General features: G+C 35.6%; 1 protein-coding gene across 1 annotated transcript in view; it reads right to left on the reverse strand.

Annotated features, from left to right (window-relative positions):
- Window positions 1-25,208, reverse strand: part of ACSS3 (acyl-CoA synthetase short chain family member 3) — a 150,889-nt gene that overhangs the window by 39,377 nt on the left and 86,304 nt on the right. Inside the window, exons 8-9 of the mRNA XM_025881249.2 lie at window positions 21,214-21,365; window positions 7,830-7,933 (exon numbers count right to left, since the gene is read on the reverse strand). Coding sequence (XP_025737034.1) covers window positions 7,830-7,933; window positions 21,214-21,365 — 256 coding nt within the window. The remainder of the gene's footprint in view (window positions 1-7,829; window positions 7,934-21,213; window positions 21,366-25,208) is intronic.

The raw sequence follows: 25,208 nt of genomic DNA on the forward strand, positions 1-25,208 counted from the left end.
TTTTTCTCATGTATAAATTGAGCTCTTATGTTCCAAGTTTTCTTGAGTCTGGATTACCTACAGGCCAGGAGGCTAAAGATGGTCTTTATATTCGTGAAGGGTGATTCATAGAAAGGAAAGGAAAAGGAAAAACTTCATTGAGTGTTACGATCGGCCGGGAAGTCAGCTGCATTGCTTGACATATTTCACTTCATTTCAAGCTTTCTACAAGCCCATGAGATAAAGTGCAAGCAGAAGATCAAGGACTTGCCCATGGCTATCGGGTCAGTGGCTGAACCAGGATTTAAAGGCCATCCTGTTAGGATTCCACAACACTTTCCACTACCTACATTGATTGCTTTTTCAAGGAGAATAGGCATCTGTGGTTTTTGAAACCAGAACTGACAGCAAACGAGGTAACTGGGAACTATTTGGGGGGGGGGGTCAATGGACCCACAGTACAGGGGTTTACATGCAGGAAAGAGAAATTTCCAGACAGTAAGGTTTATCAATGGAGGGTTTAGGAACTCTTTTTTTCTTATAAAGATCTACAAAAACATAACAGATTTTCACCTTTCAAGAGTGGATTAAATGTGATTCTTGCCAAAGGTTGGAGGATTAGAATAGACATTTCAAAGACCAAACCAACTTTATGTTATTAATCGATTTCCCAGTGTTCAGTCTTCTGTGAAAACATTATCACTAATACAATAATGAGTACAAATAAATATTCTAAAAAGCAGTTATACATATCCACATTACTTCATGTAATCGTATTTGAAAAAAAAAACAACTTGATGATCTTTCTACATTATCATGCTGTAAAGAGGACAATGTCTGATTCAATGGCTGTTATTTGACTTGGGAGATTCAGTTTCAGATGGATTAACAATTTGTAAACAGTTATTCCCTTTCAAAAAGAAAAGCCTCATCAAGCTTGCCTTACATTTGACAAGAGATTATTCCTTCCACAATTCAAATTCACGTAGCTTACCTCTAAGCCCCTGCTTCTCAAATGATCAGTAAAAATTACCCACCTTAAACTAATGAAGATTGCTCTAAATGAGAAAAAAAAAATACCGTTGCCAGGCAACAAAGATGACGTCAGGACTTTTTTCTCAGCAGATGGATACTGTCGGCATCACTAGCTGAACATTGCTGAGATGCCACTGCATCCATAAAACTGTTCTTTCCCCAATCATAACTTCTCATGCTAAACTATGTAAAATGTCTTCCCCATGAATTAGAAAAAAGAGGTGAGTTTATTTTTGACCACTGCATTGAAAAAAGCAAAAAGGCAGCAGACAGAAGTGATTCATTCACATCACTAAAGACTCTGCATCCTACTATTTGAAAGTGGCATGGGGTCTACCCTGGACAGCGCAGGTCATGGGGCAAAGGCATTGTCAGTGCAGCCCAATTCAACCCAGTATTCTGAATTCTACAGTGTGCATTTCGAGAGTTTAGTGCAATGATGCATTGTCTTTGAAAATACAGGCCTGTACTTTAACGAAGCTATACCACTCGGACTTGGACATTAAGTAAAACCCAAAAGCCAGTAATAACAAAGAGTTAGAAAGCAAACACAGGAAGGCATCATCTGTACATAGGTGTATTTCACTCCGAGATCTGCAGCCGGGGAGTGTTGGCTAGTGACTATTGGCTCCCAAGCTACAGAGAATAGCTTGTAAATAATTGAAGATAGCATCTTCAAGGTAAGTGACCAAGAAGACGCTTTCCTCACTGTCACGTTACCCATATAGAGCTTCTTACGCCTTAGTCCTAGAAAAGCATTTTGCAGCAAAATATACAAGATTTTGCATGGGGCAAAGTACATTCAAGTTATAAGAAAGTCACACATTTCGCACATAGTTTCAAAATGTTTTTTAAAAAGGCAGAAATAACAATCATAAAGCTTCCAATGTTGAATTCCAAAGATGAAGAAAATCCCCTACTATGGATTAAATTTAGGACTATAGACTGACACATTAGAATCTCTCGGCAAAAAGTGTACCAACATATGCACAAGAGTAGAATGTCTGAGAAAGCGGGGGTAACAAAGGAAGAGGGTGATCCGGAGAAACAAGTGGCTTAAACTCTGATACCCTCCATATCAAATCCTCAAATGTTGGCTATGTGTTTCACAATTAGCCTAGCTGGGAGGAATGAGATGGTACTATATTTGAACCTGTACCATTTCCCACAGAGATCCCTGCTCAGGGTAATTGTTCTTAAACTGTAATTATTTATTCAATTTTGTGGATTTGATTTTTGTAAAGAAAATACATTGCTGTCTTTAAAAAAATCCTGGGCTACTGGATCTTGTCCAGATAAACCCAAGGATATGGACTGAATTTGGTCAGCCTAACCAGTTTTTGTGGTTAAAGCTGTTGTCCAAGTTGTCTGTTCTTAAAAGTACATCCTACAAAATTGTGCAAAAATAAGGATTACCACGTCAAGTAGCCTTGACACATATTAATAATATGGTATTAGGGTTCTGTGTACTTTTTTTTTTTTAAGATTTTATTTATTTATTTATTTATTTGACAGAGAGACAGAGAACACAAGCAAGGGGAGCGGCAGGCAGAGGGAGAGGGAGAAGCAGGTTTCCCGCCAAGCAGGGACCCCGATGTGGGGCTCAATCCCAGGACCCCGGGATCACGACCCAAGCCAAAGGCAGCTGCCTAACCGACTGAGCCACGCAGGCGCGCCGATTCTGTATACTTTTAAGATCAATGATTTTGGTTTAAGAACTGGCATGAGTGAAGTTTGCTGGAGGATTTGGAACCACTTTAATAAAATCCAGAATTATCAGGCTCCTCAAAGAAGGAGGATTTTGGCTATATATAGAATATAGTGACTTCAGAACTGGCAATTGCAATTAAAACTGTAGCAGTTCAATCAAACAGAGACAGAAATACTGTGATTACTCTAAGACATAAGAACTCAGCAAAGATGGCTCAAGGCAGATAAAGAAAGATCAGTAACTTAATTTGTCACCAATGTCTCAATCCATTAGGTGACTACTGTTTTCTCATTGAAATCCCTCCTTAGGGCTTTTGAAATTCTATGAAAAATCTTACTCCCCCATTAAAGTGATAGAAACAAAACAAGTAAACAGACAAACAACAAAATCACCCTGTTGCTGCTCCAACTGGCAGCTCTTAAGTCATTTCTACTACTTCCTCTCTACTTAGGCAGAAGGTACTTGAAACACTTTCAGTGTCAGCTCTGTATCTTCTGAGGGGAACCACACAGATAATATTCTGGCAGCAGATGGGAAGAATCATGGATTCCTTTCATCTCAACCCTTTACCAAGTTGTCCTTTATAGAAGCCTTCGTGGAACTCGAGTATTCTAACCTCACAGTCGTTGTCTTTAATTAACTGACTGATGTCATGTGAAGAAATAGTGTTTCTACATAAATAACATTAAAAAGTGGGACGCCAAGCTGTTTGGTTGCAATCATTTCTAAATCAGCATCATAGCTTCTCAGTAAATAGCTGTGATGGAAAGGACAGGAGAGAAGAGGAAAGGTAGAAAACCTCAGAAAAGTGTAAGGTCTACGATGTTTTGGGTTTTAGTAACTAGTCTCAGAAATTGAAGGAAGCTTTTTGTTTGTTTGTTTGTACTTGGTCATTCACTCATAAGGAAAACCATTCCTTTATAGATATCTTCAGTCAGAAAAAACAAAAAAACAAAACCCTTCCTGCAAAGGACGCCATGCACCGTGCAGACAGCTCTCTCTTTCCAAAATGGTGCCCTGTATCTGATTTCTGGAAAAGCTAAAAGTGACTCATAACAGTACAGTGTTTTCCTGGTGATTGTACACCTGAGGATAATGAAGTTCTGGCTGTTTGTTTGTTTCTGCACATGAACTACCATATCTTAATGGGACAATTATCTATTCCCTTAATTTCCCTTTTTTAAATTATGATTGTAGCACCTGTTTCTCTATGTACAAAAGAAAATGAAAAATTCAGTCTATAATCCAGATGTTTTCAGTCATTTTATAGATAAGTTGCTGGGAAGATAAAACATCTGGGTAAATGTAACAATTTGTCTTTTATCCAGATTTATGAACCAAATGGATACAAGCCCCCGTCTAAATTTAGCAAGATGAATTTTCTTTATGAAAGCACTTAATGTTTGCACTATGACAACCCAAAATAAGCACTTAATATTTTAGTCATGTTGAACGGTGGTCTTTATTGAAATGCTCCTACAAGGAGTTGATCGGTTCTCAAATTTTCCACAGATTACTTCTCAATTTAGAATCTTAGGTATTTACATATCAGATATTAAAGAGTGTTGCTATTAAGGGGCCAAAAGAGAATGTTAGTCACTAGATATCTGCAGTCACTAATACAGATTTCACTTATGTAACGAAAACAACACGGTAATGAAATGGATTGACTGCATGCACAGTACCTTCTTATAACTCAAGTCACAGGAATTTATCAATTTTTATTCATAGTTTAGTTATTTAACATATTCCTAATTAATTCCAAATCATACATCACCATTTTGAAACAGCTCATTTGTGCACATATATTAATGTAATCAGAGAGCAAATTCATAAATTATACATTGTAGGGAAGGCTCATAAAAGTGTACAGTTATATAAAAAAAATCAATTTCTAAGTCAATAAAAAGAAAAGAGATCTTGTTAGCAGGAAGGGAAGAATGAAGGGGGGGAAATCGGAGGGGGAGACGAACCAGGAGAGACTATGGACTCTGAGAAACAAACTGAGGGTTCTAGAGGGGAGGGCGGTGGGGGGATGGGTTAGCCTGGTGATGGGTATTAAAGAGGGCATGTACCGCATGGAGCACTGGGTGTTATACGCAAACAATGAATCATGGAACACTACATCAAAAACTAATGATGTAATGTATGGTGATTAACATAACATAATAAAAAAAAAAAAGAAAGAAATGTACCTAGACTGAATCGAGATGTACTGTAAGTGCAAATTACACCAGATTTTGAAGACTTAGTACAATAATAAAGAATATAAAACAGCTTATTAATATTGTTTAATGTTGATTACATGTTGAAATGATCATGATGCTTATATTTGGCTATAAGTCAAATAAAATATATTATCTAAATAAAAAAAAAAGAGATCTTGTAGAAAACCTGACATTTGAAATGAAAAGTATTCCTTTGGCCAACATTTAACATTCCTTCAAATGTTATCAGGTTTTTACTAGCATACATCTTGTGGAAATGCACCCCCATCCATTTGATATGTAAAACATTAGGAAATTCATGACCGTGCCAGAAATATTGAACTTCCTTTTCTTTTTCCTAAGAGTTAATAATAACCCAAAAAGTACCTGCCTTTGCCTCCCCCCACCCCCGGGCGATTCAACATTAATGTGATATCACCTTAAGAAAGGTGAACGGCTGCAAATACTAAACTTCAGTATCACTTTGCAGTTACCACAACCTACATCTTTGAAAATAACGATTTCCTCTAGACAACCGAATAAAAATTCTAACTAGATTTGTTATTAGCTGACATCTGCATCACCTAGGATGAATTTCTTTTATAAAGTATAAAAAGATCTCTCTAGCCGGCTACTGCCTACCTCTCTAACGTGTAGGTATTTGTGTACATTAATTGGACACAATATCAAATTCTATAAAATCAGATGGGAGGGGGTAGAAAGAATCCGTTGTGACTAGTAGAAATCTACTGTCTTCCGCAGTATTGAGCAGCCATTCAAACCTGATTAAAGTGACAGCACCCTGGCATAATGTGGCTATTAATTTGCTCTGAACAATACGTTAAAGAAAAACTGCAAATTCACATGAAACTCAGTACCCTCCAGGGACCTCAGATGCTTGTTTCTCAGGTGTCAGTAAGCTTTTTTGTAAGCCTGGATGCACAAACTACATACATCTGCACAGGCCATTATGTACAACAATATTAAGAAAAAGGAAGAGAATCATGATTTTATTTATTAATGTGCTGGTTTCCCTTCAGTAGGCGGTGGCATAGTGACCTTTAATGGGGGAAAAACAAAACTCTTCTGCAAACACTTGTATAAGGTCACTGTGTGGGAAACAACCCCTTGCTTTGACCAGGAAAGGAAAACCATCTTAAAAGTGACAAGATATTTTTCTCTCCCTGCCTAAGAGAATAACTGTTAGAACTTTCCTGGTGAATAGAGGATGCAGCAATTCTATAAATACTTTTTTTTTCAGAGGCAATAATTCTTCACTTGTTTTTATGTATGTCTACATATGGCACTGCTCTTTCTCTGAATTCTGTCTTTTTTATTTCCTAAATAGTTACAAATCTGAATTTAGATAAGAAATTTCTCCCCTGGCAAATAAAACTAGAGAGAATAGAAACTCTTTCTGATTTGCCTTTTATTTAAAGGAAACTGTATTCCACTCTGATCACTCATTTTATATTTTATGTTACAATGGGTATGGAAAACATGTTTTTCCAAAGAACAATATGCAAAAAGATAATGTCAAAAGGATAATTTATCAGCATCAAAGAATTTTAAAATACCAAACACTGAACTTTAGTTTTAGTCACTCACTTGATCTTCTAAGACTTTAATTATTTTTAAAATCAGGCTTATTTTTTGCAAAGAAACTTTATTATTTTTATTCAAATTTGATACTCTGCCCCAGTTACTCAGAAGATGAAAATTCTGAAAACATTAAGAGGGTTAATCTAATTTGTTGAGCCAAGTGGAATTGAACTAAAATATGTAAGGAGGAAAGCCACAAGGTTCTCATAGCTCTCAGTTAGTTTTAGTGGGTCAAATGGAAAACCGAACAAAATCTCTACACTTCGTGATGGGGAAAACAGGTTCCAGATAATCTACTGACTTTCACAAATGTACACAACTGAGCCTCAAAAGAAGCAGCAGAGAGGTTTGTTTGTTTTTTTTTAATTTGTACCAAATTTTATGTTATATCCACTTAATATGAGAATTGTTTCCCAAGGATCACTTAGTGGGAGGAAAATAGAATAAATAAACAAAATAAGTAAATAAATAAGTTATGTATATAATGATAAATGTTTTGGAAAAAGATACACTTCTTTGTCTTCCATGCTAGGTAGAAGAGATGTGATTTTATGGGACACAAGAAGGGAGCTAGAGAACGACAGAAAATCTTAGTAGAGAAAGAGTGCTTTAAAAAAAGTACTCTGGGACCAGTGTGCACGGTACAGGAGAGCAGAGGGAACACAGGTGGCTGATAAGGAGAATTTAAATCGGGGCAGATAACAATGCAGCTGCCACAGCTCAAAGGCAGTGGGAGTACTGAGGTGGTACGAATCCAACAGATACTTCCAAGGAATATCTGAGATTTAGTGCCTTACTGGATATACGCAAAGCAAAGAGGAGGAGAAGCAGAAGAGGTCTTCAGCACTTTACGCTAGGGACCGAGAGGGTGGTGTCATCAATGTCATTTGCAGAGACATTTTTAACAAAAGGAATACCAGGGGCACCTGGGTGGCTTAGTTGGTTAAGCGTCTGCCTTTGGCTTGGGCCATGATCGCAGAGGTCCTGGGATCCAGTCCCCCGTCAGGCTCCCTGCTGAGTGGGGAGTCTGCTTCTCCCTCTGCCTCTCCCTCCCCCGCTCATGCTCTCTCTCTCTCTCTCTCTCTCTCTCTCTCTCTAATAAATAAATAAATAAATAAATAAGTCTTGGGGGTGTGGGGGGAAAGGAATACCAAAGAACAGCTTATTTCTACTGAAACCAGAATGACCTAAGTCCTGAGTTTGTGCCTGGTGGTCATAGTTCAGAATTTCCTCCAGTCCTTGCAGTGTTTTTGAACAGTTTCGTAATATTTATGTACATTCTTGGAAATGCTCACCAGTTTGCCACCAGTGGTCTAAGACAGGTACTCTGAAGACCTTTTTGGACCATTCCAGGGTCTCCACATCACATCGTTCTCCAGCCACAAATAATGTTTTGAACCTGAATATAAGAGGGAGAGTGAATTCAAATTATTCCTTGAAAATAAATATAAATAATGTTATCCTCATTCTGTTAAACATTCTAGAATCTGACCACATTAATTGTCAAAGGAAAACAGCTATATTATCACAATATCATACTACAGAATGGTGAGAAGCGTTATTTGTGTTGACCCAAAGGTAACCAAATGTACATCACAGCATTGAAGAGAGGTGCCTCAAAAGAATTCACAGCTACCGCTTCTGAGTTTTGAGAAGAGCAACTGAGTTGATCTTTGTAATATATCTGTCATATTCATCTAATGATCAAAGATGAAAAACTTTTTCCTCCGTGACATCATCTCTGCTAATTTTAGCTCCACATTTGATTGCTATATTCTACTTAAGTCTATATACAAAAATATACCCTTGCGTATCAGCTAAAGCAACAAATAAGCTCATAAATATGATGTTCTTGTTCATTTTGGTGAATTTCTTTGGTAAAGATTACTCTGATTTCAAGGACATATTTACCCAAGTCCAAGGACATACAGAGGAAAAATAGGTTATTTAAAAGTAAATACCACTGCGGCCTTCTAGATCAAAAGACTCTTATCAAAAGGAATATAAGGTTACTAAGAGATGAATATTTGACATGGAGCACCATGCCATAGAACAGAAAGGATGAAACAGACAAATGGAATTGGGTTGACACTATTGGTGGTTCATTGAGAGAATGATTGTTTCCTTCCATTCCCAATGTCTCCATGGTCTATCTGTCAAAAAAGGAATGCATGTTTGAAGAGTTAATTCATTGCCATCAAAGTAAAAAACAAATAAATAAAAACCTGCCTATTTATCCTAAACAATGTAATATAGCCACAGAAGATTTCTTACCATTCTCTTATCATCTCATGAAAATTCATGGAGATTCAGACATTCCTACCCTTATGCTTCAACAGTGTACATTTCCATCCTCTGCTATAAACATACATCTCATTCTATACTTATTTGTTTCTTGTCCATTTTCCACAGTGGACCATGAGCTCCTTAAGAGCATTCATCTTCATGACCCGAACACCAATAAAAATATCTGGGATTTTTAGATACTTATTTCTAGAAGCTTAGAAAGATGAAGTACACAGGTGGGGAGTTGGCAAAACTTATGTCAGCTTGACTCATTCTTCTAAGTAAAGGAGGAAGCATGTTGTTTTGTTAGAGTGTGGAAATAAACAATGGAACAGTGACTTGAAGAGAGAAAACTTCTATTTTAGGAAATTTTTAATGAATAACATAAAAGTGAAAGAATTGAAAAGCAGCCACTTGGCTTTCATAGACTCAATTAATAGCCTAGGAGGCTGAGTAGAGATAACACAAACTGGGTGTAGTACAAAAATAAGGAATGGCAAATCATGCTAAAACTTCTGTCTGGGGAATCTAGAGTAGGCAGGAGAAATCGGGAAGCGAAGTAGGAATGACCATGATGGAGGAAAATACCAGGAAAAATAATGTAAAGGCAGAGAAATATAATTTCAAATTTCAGATCAGAAAAGAACCCTTTACTAGTCTTTGTTAAGAAATGATTTAAAAAATGTGGCTCAATCATTTTGGTGAGTCACCTCTCAAAGCATGCAAGGCTTCTAGGGTAATATTTAAATCTTTAAGAGCACTGAAGGGAAACAGAGAAAAAGCATGAAAATGGGAAAACCAAAAGAGAATAATAAGGGAGACTAGAAAAGAATACATCAGATTTCTTTTAACAAAAATATATGTATATTTGCAATTTGAGATAAAATTTCGGTAATCAAATGTGTATTCATTTATAACTTGCTTCAGATTAAAATGGGGGTGCCTGGGTGGCTCAGCCAGTTAAGTGTCCAAATCTTGATTTTGGCTCAGGTCATGATCTCAGGGTCACTGGATCAAGCCCCTTGGCTTAGCACAGAGTCTGCTTGGGACTCTTTCCTTCTCCCTCTGCCCCTCCCCCCATCACGGACTTACTCTCTCTCTCTCTCTCTCTCTCAAATAAATAAATAAATCTTTTTAAAAAATTAAAATTAAGGGACGCCTGGGTGGCTCAGTTGTTGGACATCTGCCTTCGGCTCAGGTCATGATCCCAGGGTCCTGGGATCGAGCCCCGCATCGGGCTCCCTGCCCGGCGGGAAGCCTGCTTCTCCCTCTCCCATTCCCCCCTGCTTGTGTTCCTGCTCTTGCTATCACTCTCTCTCTCTGTCAAATAGGTAAATAGATAAAATCTTTAAGAAAATTAAAATTAAAAAAGATTAAAATGTGGTTACCAAATATGACTTCATCTGACAAAACCAATATATCACAATGAAACAAATATTAATACATTAAATTATTAAAACTGGGTTAAAACATAAAGCTTAGTGTAAAATTTTAAAGTTTAAAATGAGGTCAATACATCTGTGATTTTAGATGCTATGTAAAAACAAGACAAAAAATTTTTTTTAAAAATTTATCCATTTATTTGGAAGTGAGAGAGAGAGATCACAAGCAGGGGGTAAGGGCAAAGGAAGAAGCAGACTCCCTGCTGAGCAGAGAGCCCAAGGTGGGGCTCGATCCCAGGACCCTGAGATCATGACCTGAGCCGAAGGCAGACGCTTAACCGACTGAGCCACCCAGGCACCCCAACAAAACAGAATTTTAAATATAAAAAGCCATATTATTGATAATCTTATGGCTGAAAAATGTTAATTTATTTTAATTATATCTTCTTTAAACAGTTAGATTCCTAATACATTAGAAAACTTCGGTGATTACGAACATTATAGAAGTAAATAATTTGTATTAAAATTTATAAATAGGTTTGGGTGATTCCAACAGCATAGGCAAAGAACAAGGAAGTTTTATAGATATCAGAGATCACATTTCCATCGTCTATCAAACCACAGATTATTCCAAAGAACTCTAGATGGTCCAGGTGGTCATGTGTTTAGTTTACATATGAAACTGCAGATCTGCAGTTATATATATTTTTGAAAACATGGTGTAAAATATTGTCAACTAAAAATATTAGCACACAACACAAAATAATTTTTGGCTAATCTAAGAACAATAAATACCTTGATATTACCAGCAGTTTTGCAAGTTTTAATTAATTTTTTGGCTTCTTTTCCCAGTCAAGTAAATTACAATTAATTTAATAAATTGGTTATAATGATAAAGTATTAATTAGCATTGAGTTTTTATCTGATGACAAATTTCCACATTATATATTTTAAAACTTAGTATTTATTATTATGGTTTTGCAGTACAAATCTATCACTCATTTTTCTTAGATTTTAATTAATTTGTATCATTATGATTGCAATCTCCATGCTGGCACTAATAAGCAATATAGAAAGAGATAATATTCCACGATGCATAGTAAAATTGATATCTGATTTTTCTGCATGTCAGACAATCTCCTTCATTTCCATTAAAATCACTTACTCTTTACTAAAAGCAGAGGAAAAAATGTGAGCTCATTGGTGATATAGAAAAATGTCAAAGTCGTGTAGATAATTCCTTTCCCTAAATACACTAGAAACTACCAACCTATTTTTTTATTAAAATTCCTCAAACTGCCCCAAAGTTACTATTTTATCAATTATAGACTCCCAAATGTGTAACATTAATGAACATTAACATACTGTATACAAGGATTAATGGAAAATGTTAAGTCCTGTAATAAATACATAATCAAATATTATTTGACTCCCAATTCCTCAGTTAGGAAAACCATTCTATTGATGTGATATTTTTATAACCAGGATGATTACTGAAAGAAAAAAATTTTAGTATAAATCTGTAATTTAAAATTAAATTATAAGATAATTTAAAGATAAACTCATATCTAAGAGCATAAATAGTCTTATTTTTTAAAAGACATTTTGTGGCTTAAAAAAAAAAAGAATAGTAACATCACTTAACAGTTAAATTTCTCATTAATGACCTTGCCATTATTTTATTAATATGAAGAGATAAATGCCCCATATTGAAAAAATTTCAAATAATTTTTCTTTAAAAATACATTTTATAAAGGGGTGCCTGGATGGCTCAGTCGGTTAAGAGACCAACTCTTGATTTCAGCTTAGGGGCTCAGGTCATGATCTCAGGGTCATGGGATCCAGCCCTGCAACTGGCTCTGCACTCAGCTCTCAGAGTCTGCTTGAGATTCTCTCTCTCGCACTGCCCTTCCCCTTGCTCACACTCTCTATCTCTAAATAAATAAATAGATAAATAAATAAAATCTTTTTTAAAAAGATTTTTATAAAGGTTAAAATTAACCATTCTTGTGCGGTAATTTGGATTCTGGAGGATAAATTTATCTAAGTCATTTACATAGGTCTTCTATCTGCACTGTAAAATATGGTAGCTTCTAGCTATGTGTGGCTATTTAAATTTTAAATTAGTTGAAATTTTAAAAAAGTAAAAATATCAATGTACATGGTAGGATTATCCCCTTGTCAAGAGTTCAATAGTCACATGTGGCCAGTACCTACCATATTGCAGAACTGAGTTTTATTGGATAGTGCTGTCCTAGATTATGACAGACTAATAAATATATGGATAATGTTCTGATGATAGTAACATCATGGGAAGATGAATTTACTTCCAAACATATAATATGAAAATTTAAACACAATTATAATATGCAATATCCAGAGTAGGAAAGAAACAGTGGAGGGGATTAATGGGAATGAAGCTTGTATACCTTTCCCCAATTCCATAAAAAATTGAGTAGAATCCAAGACTCAAATGAAGCTAAAAATTAAGCCAAGAGAAACAAAAAAAAGGTAATATTGTTGAATAATTTTAGTTCTAAATAAAAAGGAAGCTGCATAGAAATGGATAAAAAAGCTAAAGATAAATTCTGATGAATTTTTAGGTAATAAATTAGGAAGAGAAGAAAACCAAAATGAGTATTTCTTTCAAGCTCCATAAACTACCAAACAAGTGAAAATTACTCTTCACTTGTTCCAAAAGAAGTTAAATAAAAATAGATTATTTCAGCGATGACTCATCAACTCCTAGTTCACTGAACATCATTACTTTTGCCACCAGTGTCCCTGAGGTTATCTCCATTTTTCCTTCATTCTATTTCCCTCCATTTGCTCCCCACTAGAATTCACTTTTTTTAAAATGTAAAGACACTAGCATTAGTATTACACATGCATTTGTCACTCTGTCAAGGACCTACTAGCATTTTGTCCACCAATCCCTCCCTCAAGCACAACCAGAAAAGCTAGATAGAATGTAAAAAAGAAACATCTCTTTAAGTATCAGAGAACTACAAGGGTAATGAGCCCTGGAAGCATTAAGATCCCAAAGAAAAAAATGTACAAAGATGTCTGACACTGACGTGCTGCTTTTCTCCCTTTAGTATATATGCCAAAGCAAAGAGTGGTTGAAAAACCAAGAAACGGAACAAAAACTGAGAGGCTTAGAAAATGAACAGCAATTCCTGCCATCACAATCTCTTGGGAAAGGAAAACTGGAATTCAAAAGACCCACAATGGAAAGGGGTGGGGTGTAAAACACTCAGGATTTCAGTTGAAATGCCTGAAGATTTATATCCCACCAACAGAGATAAACTGAAAAGGAACTAGCTGTCTCAAATACTGAAGTCTAGCGTCAAGTTAGCTAAATCCCTAACTGGATCAAAGTGATTTTCCTTTATGCTAATTGTGTGCCAAAATAAGAATTACTCTGTGGGACCTTAACAACTCCAGGGTATCAGAGTAACACACGATGGTCTATTAAGATAGAAGGCTTTATGACCAACATGCAAGGAAAAAAGAGACACCAAAAAAAAAAAAAAAAATCACAGAGAAAATCAGATATTCTTGTAATTAGACACAGACTTGGGGCGCCTGGGTGGCTCAGTTGGTTAAGCGACTGCCTTGGGCTCAGGTCATGATCCTGGAGTCTCTGGATCGATTCCCTCATCAGGCTCCCTGCCCAGCAGGGAGTCTGCTTCTCCCTCTGACCCTCACCCCTCTCATGTGCTTTCTCGCTCTCATTCTCTCTCTCTCAAATAAATAAAATCTTTAAAAAAAAATAGACACAGACTTTACAATAATTCTGAATATGTCCATGAAATATTTGTATAACATCAGCCAAGAACTGGAAATTATAAGAATCGAATAGTATCTTTGAACTTAAAGATACAAAAATACAAACTTAGAAACTGAGAGAAAGTTTAGATACAACTGAACAGAGGATTCAAAACCTAAAATATAAGTTAAAAGAGAATAATCAAACTGCTACTGAAAAGCATAAAGGAGAAAAAAACATAGAATCTATGAGATATAGATAATATGGTAAAAAGTTCTAACATGTGTCATTAAAGTATCAATGTCTAAGAAGGGAAAATTAGATAGAAGCAATATTTTAAGGGATAATGGATGAAAGTTTCTAAAAATAATGAAAGCCATCAAGTCACAAATTTAAGGAGTTTGAATCAAATGAAATTGAATCCATAATTTACGGGGACCTGGGTGAAATAGATAAAGAAGATCAAGAGTACACTTATCATGATGAACACTGAGAAATGTATACAATTGTTGAATCACCTATATTGTAAACCTGAAACTAATGTAACACTGTATGTTAAGTATACTTTGATAGAAAAAATAAAAAATAAAATTTCTTAAAGTAAATTGAAGAAAAGATGTATCTTTCACACAATAAACAAAAGAGCATTAATGAGATAAATTAAAGACCTAAATAAATTAAGAGATATACTATGATTATGAATTGAAGTCCTAATATTAACATGTCAGTTTTTATCATATCAATCTATAAATTCAAAGTAATCTCAAAGTTCTAGTTTTGTGTGTGTGTGTGTGTGTGTGTGTGTGTGTATGTGCATGTGTAAACTGATAGGCTAATACTAAAACATGTATGGAAATACAATGGGCCAAGATTAAAAGCAAAGAACAAATGGATGTACTGCTATTGTTACTACTATTGCATATCAAGATGTGTTATATAAATCTATAGTGACAAAGACAATGTGAGAGCAGCACAAATATAGGCAATTATGCCAATCAATGAAACAGAACTGAAGCAAGAAAAAAAAGTATTTGTGGACACCTTTAGGACAAAAGTAGTATACAGAGCAGTTGGAAAGGATGGCCATTTAAATGAATGAAACTTGATTAATTGGATACATATAAGGGGAAAAAAATGGACCTTGACCCCTTACCTCATTGCATACACAAAAATCAAACCAGGTAGATTATATGAAAGGTAAAACAATAAAGCTTCTAGAAAAATGACACGGAGGAATAACTTCCGACCTTCGAATAGGTAAAATGTCTTATGTAGGATTTTAAAAAGCAAGAACATACAGGAAAAAAATATTGATGAAAAGGCATATCTCTTTATCAAAAGTCATCACTAAGTGAAAGAGAAATTGAAATCAGAAGGTGAATATTATTTGTAATACATGTAGTCAATAAAGAACTTGGATCAGAAGAATATGAAAAGTCCTACTCAACAAGAAAAACAAAATTAAAATGTGCCAAAGATTTGGATAAACATTTCACAAAACAGAATCTTCAAATGGCCAATGAAATATGAAAAAGCAGTAAGCTTTAAAATACAATAAGTGAGAGATGTAATATTTTTCTATCTTGTATAAATTATTAAAACTTTACTTCACTTCTTCAATAATGGCTTTAAATTATTTATGTTTCTGATTCAACTACCATGGTGATAATTGGCAACTAAGTTTTAAAAAAGATTCAATAACGAAAGCTGGATATCTGAATTGCTCATCCACAATCCATCACATACCCAAAGACAGCCAACGTATGGTCATTGTCACTGTGAGACTCAGAGGACCACATACGTGGAGCAGTGAGCCAGATGTAGGATATCTCTGAAAGCTTTTGAAAAAGAAGGATTGATAACTTTCTGAAGAAATTTTGTCTTTGCGTGTAGGTTTTCTTAATTCTTTTAAATTTTAGTAGTGGTGGTCACTGAAGTAGCGAAGTTATTTATTTAGGTGATGGCAGCCATGTTAGACCAAATGAAGAGAGTAGCAAAGCGTGTACACTTGCGTACCCTCACCCACCTCTCCCACTTATGAATATGCACCCATAGTATGACATCCTTGATTTTCTGAAGTGGTTCATAGATTTCATGTCAAATGAGCACATAAACAAAATGGGAAGAATTTTTCATTATGATATTTTTAACTTCCCTGAGAAACAGGACAAGAGTAGATGATAATATAGTGGACTTATTATGTGCACACTGCCCAGTTTTATGCATAATTCCTAGTTTTATCATTGTCATATTTATGTCACTTAGAAAATAAAATATTATTGACTCAACTGAATTCTCTCCAAACCCTACTTAAATCTCATTTCTCTTCACCATCCCACTAGGCACACTGCCTCAGAGGTAACCAGCATTACTCAGAGGTTTTTAGTCCCATGCATTTATTTATTTTTTTTGCCTGTTTGCATATACATAAACAAGACAATATGGTTTTCATAATTTTTCAAATTTCTCTTACTATATGTAAGAGAAACACAATCAGTTTTCACTTGCTTTTTATACTCAAAAGCATTATGCCTTTTGACATTTATTCATGCTAATACCTGAAGTTCTGGTTGATTTCCACTTCTAAACATCCTGTTGAATTAATACACCATAGTACATAATTTATTTTCCATTACGTGGAATGGAAAATTACTATTTTTTTAATTTTATTTATTTATTTTTTTACTATTCATGTAATTGCTTATATTTTGTTTTGTTTTAAAACAACCCTGTTAAGAACCTTCAAGTACATGGTTTGTCGTTCGCACTTGTGAGTTTCTCATTCTCATCCCTCCATATTAATACGGGGTTGGTCATGGGGCATAGTGAATGCATGGAGCAACTGATATTACTAGATATTTCCACTCTACACTTTCCATAGTAGTGTAAAAACCATTCTGCTGCTTTATAACCTGCAAGCAAGCATTACTGTTAGATATTTTAACTTTTTGCCTGTATGATGGGAGGAAAATGTTATTTCTCTGTTTATTAGTGAGATTAAAGTTCTTTCAATGTTTTAGACTACCCTCGTCTTCTCCATGAACTAACTGTCCATATCCTTTGCCCATTTGTCTACTGGATTGTGTCTTTTCTTATTGATTTGTAGAAGTTCTTTATATCTTCTGTACACTAGTTGTTTAATGGTTATATACGTTGCAAATATCTTCTCTGGGTGAATAATTCATCATTTAAGTTTGTTTATTCTTTTGGTGGGCGATTATTCCTTTTAGTGTAGTAAATTTCATCAGTATTTTCTTTTTCTTTTATTTTATTTATTTATTTGACAGAGAGAGACACAGCGAGAGAGGGAACACAAGCAGGGGGAGCGGGAGAGGGAGAAGCAGGCCTCCTGCGGAGCAGGGAGCCCAATGCGGGGCTCGATCCCAGGACCCTGGGACCATGACCTGAGCCGAAGGCAGATGCTTAACGACTGAGCCACCTGGCGCCCCTCATCAGTATTTTCTTTAGTGATTTGTGATTTATGCTTTACATGGTCATTCCCTACTAAAAAATATATTAAAATATTTATCCATTTTCTTCTGAAAGTATTAATTCTTTGTTTTACAATTTTAGGGCCTTGAATCCAGCTGAAATTTATTTTTGTGTAGAGTATACGGTAGGGAACTCAATTTTTCTACACCTATATAGCCAGTACCAATTTATTTAAGGGTCTATCCTCCTTCCACTTATCTGTTAAGCTACCTCCTCTGTAAATCAGGTTTCCACAGCAGTGCGATCCTTTATTCAACTTCATTAGTGTGTTTGTTGATCCCTGCTCTTATATCAGTGTCTTAAGTAGAAGAAAAAGAGGTTCTTTGCTGTTCTTTTTATCTCTTGCTCCCTCTCCTATGTTCACCTTCTCTGTCCAATAGGTTTGTGGGTGATGCAACTATTATCCCCCAGCAATGTCACAGTGATGGTCCAGAATTATTACGACCACACAGTGATACTCAGGATATCATAGATCCTATTCTAGGACAGCAGGTGGGAGGTTTAATTCAGTCTCCAGTTGCTGGGCTGTTCTCTGTCTCATTCAGACCTCTAGACCAAAGCTGGCTCTAAGTCCCAGTCCCAGAAAACACCCTCTCACCATTATTATCAATCTCCTGTTTCAAGTGTGAGGTGCAATGCCCCTGAGCTGACTCTGACCCCAAGTCAAAAGAGGGGAATACTGAGCCTCTACTCCGCCGCCAAAGCCTGCTTGCACACCTGCCAAACCTCTGGCTTCGGCCCCGCCTACTACTTTGCAGATCGATTCTATTTCCAATCCGCAGATATGTTTATTTCTGAGCTCATCTCTGGTGCTCTGCTTTTTCTTTTTTGCATTATCCCTCATTATTATGCAACTGCAAAAGAAGGGCTGCATCTGAGTATTAGGGACTTTGATACCTTGAATGGAAGTAGCAGAAGTGAATTTTTCTAACTTGATTGAGATTGAACTAGCAGATCATGGGAAAATAAATCACCATGATGTGAGGAAGAAGAGCAGTATATTAGAAAGCAAAATAATAATAATGGTAAGAGCGATGACAGTCTATGTTATGCAGTGTTCCAAGTGTTTTACATGGATAATATGCCTTTTAATTTCATTATATTCTTGTAATATTACTATACTTATGTTCTGGAAGAAGGAGGAGGAGGGAGAGCAAAAAAAGAAAAACAGCAAAAACAACAGAGAGGCTATGTAATTTTCTTGAGGTCACACAACCGGTAAATGGCAGACTTGAACCCAGTGTGTCTAACACCAGAGCAAGAATCTTAACTATAGTACATGGTACTGCCTCATCCCAGCTTTGCTGCAGGGTAGCTCTGTAGTCCTGGGCATGTCACTTCACCTCTTTGTGACAACAGCTTCTCAATTATCAAATGAGATGTTGGTGCTAGATGACCTCTAATTTGTTCTTCTGACTTCTAATCGTCTATGATAAAAAGAATTTATAGTTCTGCTTAGTTCCCTATTTTAGAATGCCTTCTGAAATTTGCTTTGGGGAGGGAAATCTTTGAAAATCTCCAAATTTATTTTAAAACAATCTTTAATGAGATATGTAACACATCTGAAAAACACATTTTCATCATTTGAAATGTCCTATAAGAGAAGAGAGAAAGCAAGCTCTGCAGATCAATCATGAGCCTGCAATTATAATACCTGGTGAATGTCAGTTCACCAAGTAAGTAGGAAATGTCTTGAACATAAATATAAAACGAAAGGTATAGTTGTGTGAAAAGACTTGAGTCCTGGTCTTTATTCTGTCTTTAACCCAAACTTAACTTTTCTGGACTCTGGTTTCCTTGTTTTTAAAATCAGATAGTTGGATTTTTGAGGTCCCTTCTAACATCCCATTAGTTCACAAGTCAGAATCTATTACAGAAGTTCAGTGAAGCTATTATTTGAATAGGCTAGAAATATATAAGAAGTAAAAGCTACTTTTATCCCATGAATGACAAAAATCTCTGGATCAAGTGAGTTTCTTAATTTATCTCTCATAAGGAAAATACGTCTGTGTGAAGAATGTGGGCCCTTTTCAGATTGTCTGAGTTAGTTTCTTTCCAAAGAGTTTCTTAAACTTTCTGGTCCTAACACTACTCATTTGTAAAATGAGGATAATCACAATTCCTACTTATTGTGATAACTGAATAAGAGAAACTTAAACTGCTTATACCTGGAGCATAGTAGGTAATCAGCAAATGTTTGCATTTATTAATGGTAGTGATTGGAAGAATTGAGGGTGTCCGAAGCATCTACGTCATTAAATATCTATTAAAAACATATGTGCCCACCATCACAAATAACTTAGGTGCCTAAAGACAGAAGGGCATTCTCAGAGGGAACTGAAGTGCAATTTCTCTTACACTAAAATCTCATGCTCCATATTAGTATTAGTTTGAAAAAAAGGTTATGATTTAATAGGCATTCAGTACTACTGGATGCTTTCTACGTTAATACAATTAGAAATGGTTCCTGCCTTCAAAGTAACGGATAACATCTAAAACCCATGTACAACTGGGAAAAGAAGATGATATAGCAAATAAGAGACCTTCCTTGGCTTGCAGGTCACACAACGTCACACCCTGCAATCAGAATGCATTTGTTAGGAAAGAGACGGTGCAAAGAACTACAATCACGGTTTCTTCAAAATTTCCCGGAACTGTCTAAGCCATGGAGAGGCTGTACAGAGCCTAAGATGTTCTTACCAAAATCCACTTTTCTATCCTTTTGCCTGAAATGGAGAAAATACAATTGAAAGGTAGTAAATGAAGGGACAAACCGAGGGTGAGTAGAAATACTGTAATGGAAGGTTCATTTTATGAACACTTTTATTTTAATGAGTGTATTCTTTAGATTATGGGTAAAATTTTATGTAAATCCAGATCTAACTTCTCATAAAACAGAAAAACGGAAGGACAAGAACCAAAAACAAAACCACTGACTGCCCAAAGCTTCTTGCTCCCACCTGCAATCGGTATATGATATCTATTTTGACTCCTTCTTTGGGTTTTAACAACATAAAATTCCTAATACTTGGCATTTAACTTAAAAAAATTCAAAACAATCATTCAAAGCCATTTTTTTTGACTTGAAGAAACTACAAAATTCTCCTTTTAGTTGATGAGAGCAGGGACCAATTTCAAACAAGTTCAAAAAGAACTGATGCTGGAAACTGCCTTGAAGATACAAATTGCTATATTTATCTTCAAATATACATATCATTAAACTGAAATGGATGTCAATAAGCCAGTAAAAAATATTCAAACTATTCAGAGCCTATTATTACAAAACAACAGAAAAACAATTTCCTCCATTCTTTCAACAACACCAACTGGGACCATAATTTTCACATTTGATCTCTATATATGAGATCAAATAATATTTTCCTTCTATTTACAATATTATTCTATTTTCAAAAGACAGTCAGATACTATTATATATGTATAAATGCATTTTAAGCCATAGTCAGCATTTTACTTTAAGGAAAATGTAAGCACGGTGGTTTAAAAAAGAGAAATATTTTGGTAAGATCTGAACTGAAATAAACACAATATGGTATTAAAAAATATTCATAGTATAGTTAAAATTCTAACTAATTCAAAGCTATGTTTAGAACAGTCATTCTTGATAACATCCAGAATCTTCTGGCTCTTTCCACAGAGGTATCGCAGTGCCAAAAAAATATATAATGTTCAGTTATTCATTCTGATTGCAGTTTTTAATGTAATTTGCCCTGTGCATCCCAAGTTCACCTTGTCAGAGAGTACTGCTTCCCCAAGGCTGCCCCAGGGTCCTGTTGACGGATGGCTCTAATTGCAGTCGGCGCTGTAAACAAGGCAGCTACTCCATGCTCCGCGAGCACGCGGAAATAAGCACCAGCATCTGGTGTTCCCACAGGCTTCCCCTACAAGGAGATTCATTTAAAATGTCACTGGGTAAAAGGTCTCATATTTCATTGACAGTTCAATACTTATACATTTAACACAGCGGTATTAATAAAATGGGGTGCTCAACAAATCTTGGTTTTAAAATATCCCCGTTTTCTATCATAAATAAAACAAACCCAATGCCCAGGCTTCAGAGAGGCCATTTGCTCCATTACATCATCCTAAAAGCTTTTCAAATTGCAATTGTTCCTTTCTTCAGTTTCAAGAGATAAAGGACAGGAAATATATATCACATTCAATTTAATAATATAAAACAGTCTTCCGTTAGCCTAGAAATTAAATACCTTGTTTTGGGTGGTAGACTAAATGACAAATATGATTGCTATGAATTTCTAACTTGAACACTTTTTCATAATTACTTTTAAAAGTAACAATAAGGGGCGCCTGGATGGCTCAGTCGGTTAAGCGGTGGACTCCTGATTTTGGCTCAGGTCATGATCCCAGGGTCATGAGATGGAGCCCCACATTGGGCTCCCTGCTCAGTGTGGTCTGCAGGAGGTACCCTTTTTCCCTTTCCCTCTGCCCCTCCCCCAGTTCATACACTCTTTCTAAAAATAAATAAATGAAATCTTAAAAAAATAAGTGACAACAACAATTCTCGAAGTGTTTGGGAAAAGAGAAAAATATGGAATCACAGTGATTTCTGAACAATGAGTTTTTCAATTAAATGCCTCACTCCAAGGAAAGCAACTTCTATGACTTAAAAAAACTTCAGTAAGATATTCCCAAATGTATGTTTTCCCTCAAAATGATATTTTACAAATTCAATGGAAAATCCATGAATAAAAATCTAACAATTTTTATAGAATATGTAATCAAAAGGACACAAAGCATTTTTTATTTATTTTTTTTAGAGAGAGAGAGCGAGCACACCGTGGGGAGGGGGAGAGGAGGGGGGAATCCCAATCAGGCTCCATGCTCAGCGCAGAGCCTCATGTGGGGCTGGATCTAACAACGCTGAGAGATCATGACCTGAACCAAAATCAAGAGGCGGTTGCTTAACCGACTGAGCCATCCAGGCGCCCCCCAAAGCATTTTTTAATAGGTGTTTCTTTGAAATGGAAAATGAACATAGCATACATAAATCAGTGATTCTACAAAAATTCTAAGAGTTGCATAGAATCTATGTTGGCCCAACTATATCCCCTTATTCCTCAATCCATTCTCATCACTGCTACTTTGTCTTTTGATTCTAAAGCAAGGTGCCTGGAAATCTTAATATATGTGTATGTTAAAAAATATATACATATATATTAAAAAATATATATATACATATATATATTTCACAGTCAAATCCTTTTGGAAGGGGTTGGGATAAAAAAAGGAAAACAGGTTTCTGATTTTCGACCATTTCTTGAAGACTTTAAAGTGTTAAAGAACATTAGGAATTCCCAAAAGATAGTTACTATATGTAATCTTTCCTAAACTTCTCTGCCCACAGCCCCTATATGCATATCTCATGGATCTTATACTCTGGAAAACACACTTGGGAAATACTGATAAGGTACAAAGAGGAAAGAAGTTGCTAGTAGCAAACTGAGAGATCTCCCCCAACAGAGAATAATAAATGAACAGATGATAAGAAGAGGCCGACCACAGCTATTCATGAATTTCCATTCACTATCTACATCTACTTGGATCTTGGATAGGGCATTATTAGTTTGTATTTTCTTTTTTTTTTTTTAATGATAACGCTTATTATTCTTTAATGTAAGTATATTTTCTTTTTTTAAAATATAACCTCTTTCTTATATTCTGTTGCTTTTTCTCTTGCTCTTTTAATACCGAAGTATTTATTGCAACAAGAAATTCATTTTTATTATCACAACTATCCCAAAACACTTGATTTCAATTTATTACATTACCACCTCATACAGGTCAACATGTTAATACAGTATAAAAAGCTGCCAGATATAATCTGGCAACTCATATACATAACTTGACTCACAAATTTTGAAGCCTTGAGCACATCAGTCTAAAATGAACCAGCCAGTATATTCTTTTGAACCAAGTGAGGTAAACATTTGACTTTTACTTTTTCTATCTGTCTTAGGCACTGTTCAGTTCCTGGTGTACTAGATTGTGACTTCGGAAACTTGATCTCACCCACATAAAGATGATTTATTAACTGACCTCATACAATTGACTTTCCCTGTCTATGCTGCCATTTGCTCGCCCACTAAATAAGAATAAATCACTTTTCCAATATTTCTTCGATAAGCTAAAAGCACGGAGATAATATTTTAAAGTAGTTTGACCTCCACTGAAGAAAGATATTTTATAGCCAATTGGAACTGAATTCCACTACAGTTCCAGTGTCATGGGACAAAGATAATATGCTCACTAAAGGGTGATATTAGTGTCATAACAAAATGCTATACCATGATTACCTACATAGAGGACATAATTTCATGTATTTTACAATGCCTTCAATTAATTATGTCTAATGATAATGACAGCTTAAAATTAGAAATATTAGTTAAAAACTCTACCATTCTTTTTATAAATAATATAATAATTAGTATTGCAATTCTGACCCACACCAAATACATTTTCATCAATATTCTATTTATTGAGCATAAAAATCATGATAACGTTGCATTCCTATTAGGACACTGAAGGAAGTCACGTATATAATCTCACCTTATTCATTTTTAAGTTAGTTGAGCTCAGTAAGGTTCAGATTTTTGCATTTTATTGTCCATTCCCGCAGAATTATTCGATGCTATGTTTCACTATTTTAGAATTTAGTGACTCAATGGCTTATTTGTTTTATTGACCACTCTTCTCCCCTGCCCTCCTGCACATACACAAGCTTGTTACATCCCCATACACGCGTGCACGTGCAGGCAATATAATCCCTTTATAGTACTTTTTAAAAAATAACCAATAACACACTAACCACACTGAGTTGCCTGGAGAAAGTGACTCTGATTCCAGAACTTGTATATTCAGTGAGGAACAACAGCCAAACACTACTCAACTGAAGAGGAGGAAGATTCTAAAACTGTGGGGATTTTTAACAAACATGGACACCGAAAGAAGTAATGTGGCTAAAAGGTAGCAAGAACTTAAAAACCCTTCAAAACCCCAATCGATGTCATTGCCGTTTGCTTTTATTCCCTTTGCCAAAACTAAAGGCTAAAGTGTCCGTTGCTGCCCAGAAACCAAAAGCAAAAAGCAATCCCTACGATGGCAAAGCAGAGATTCTAAGCTTTTTGCTGTTACAAATCATGAAGTTTTAACCCCAGAGATTTATAAAACATCAACTGCTAATATTTATAATGTGGTTAACGATGGTACAAAGCAAGAAACCAAGACAGATAAATTCCTGAAGATTAAGCTGCACATATAATTTTCTACCACTTACGACTCAATGTGTTAGTTTTAAGGAATCAGAGATGATAGACTATGAGTTAGAAAACGAGGTGATGTCTCAGCTTCTCACATAATCCCTACCGAGGTTCAGTGTCAGCCCTGGAAAGTAGTGAGAGACAGCACCTTACCAAGACAAAGACAAGCTTAAACACGTGAGTTAGATCTTTGAGCAAAAAAAAATCATTCGCTTTATTAATCCTATGATTTCGGTTTATCCAAAGGCTTGGTGTCAAAGCTACTTGTAGTTTCTTGGATTTTGACATAACAATTTCCAAGTTAACTGAGGTTTCTGCCTCTTTTTGTGGCAGGATTAAAAATACATCTGGTCTCTTTGAACACTACTTTTGAGAATATCACCGAAGGCATGTTTGTACTGCAGTTCTCAGGTGAAGACAGCAACATCCCTTATAGACTAGTTCTGA

This window comes from Callorhinus ursinus, unplaced genomic scaffold, assembly GCF_003265705.2.
Source record: "Callorhinus ursinus isolate GAN/ISIS: 27379988/994484 unplaced genomic scaffold, GSC_fseal_2.0 scaffold14, whole genome shotgun sequence".
In the NCBI taxonomy this organism is placed as follows: Eukaryota; Metazoa; Chordata; class Mammalia; order Carnivora; family Otariidae; genus Callorhinus; species Callorhinus ursinus.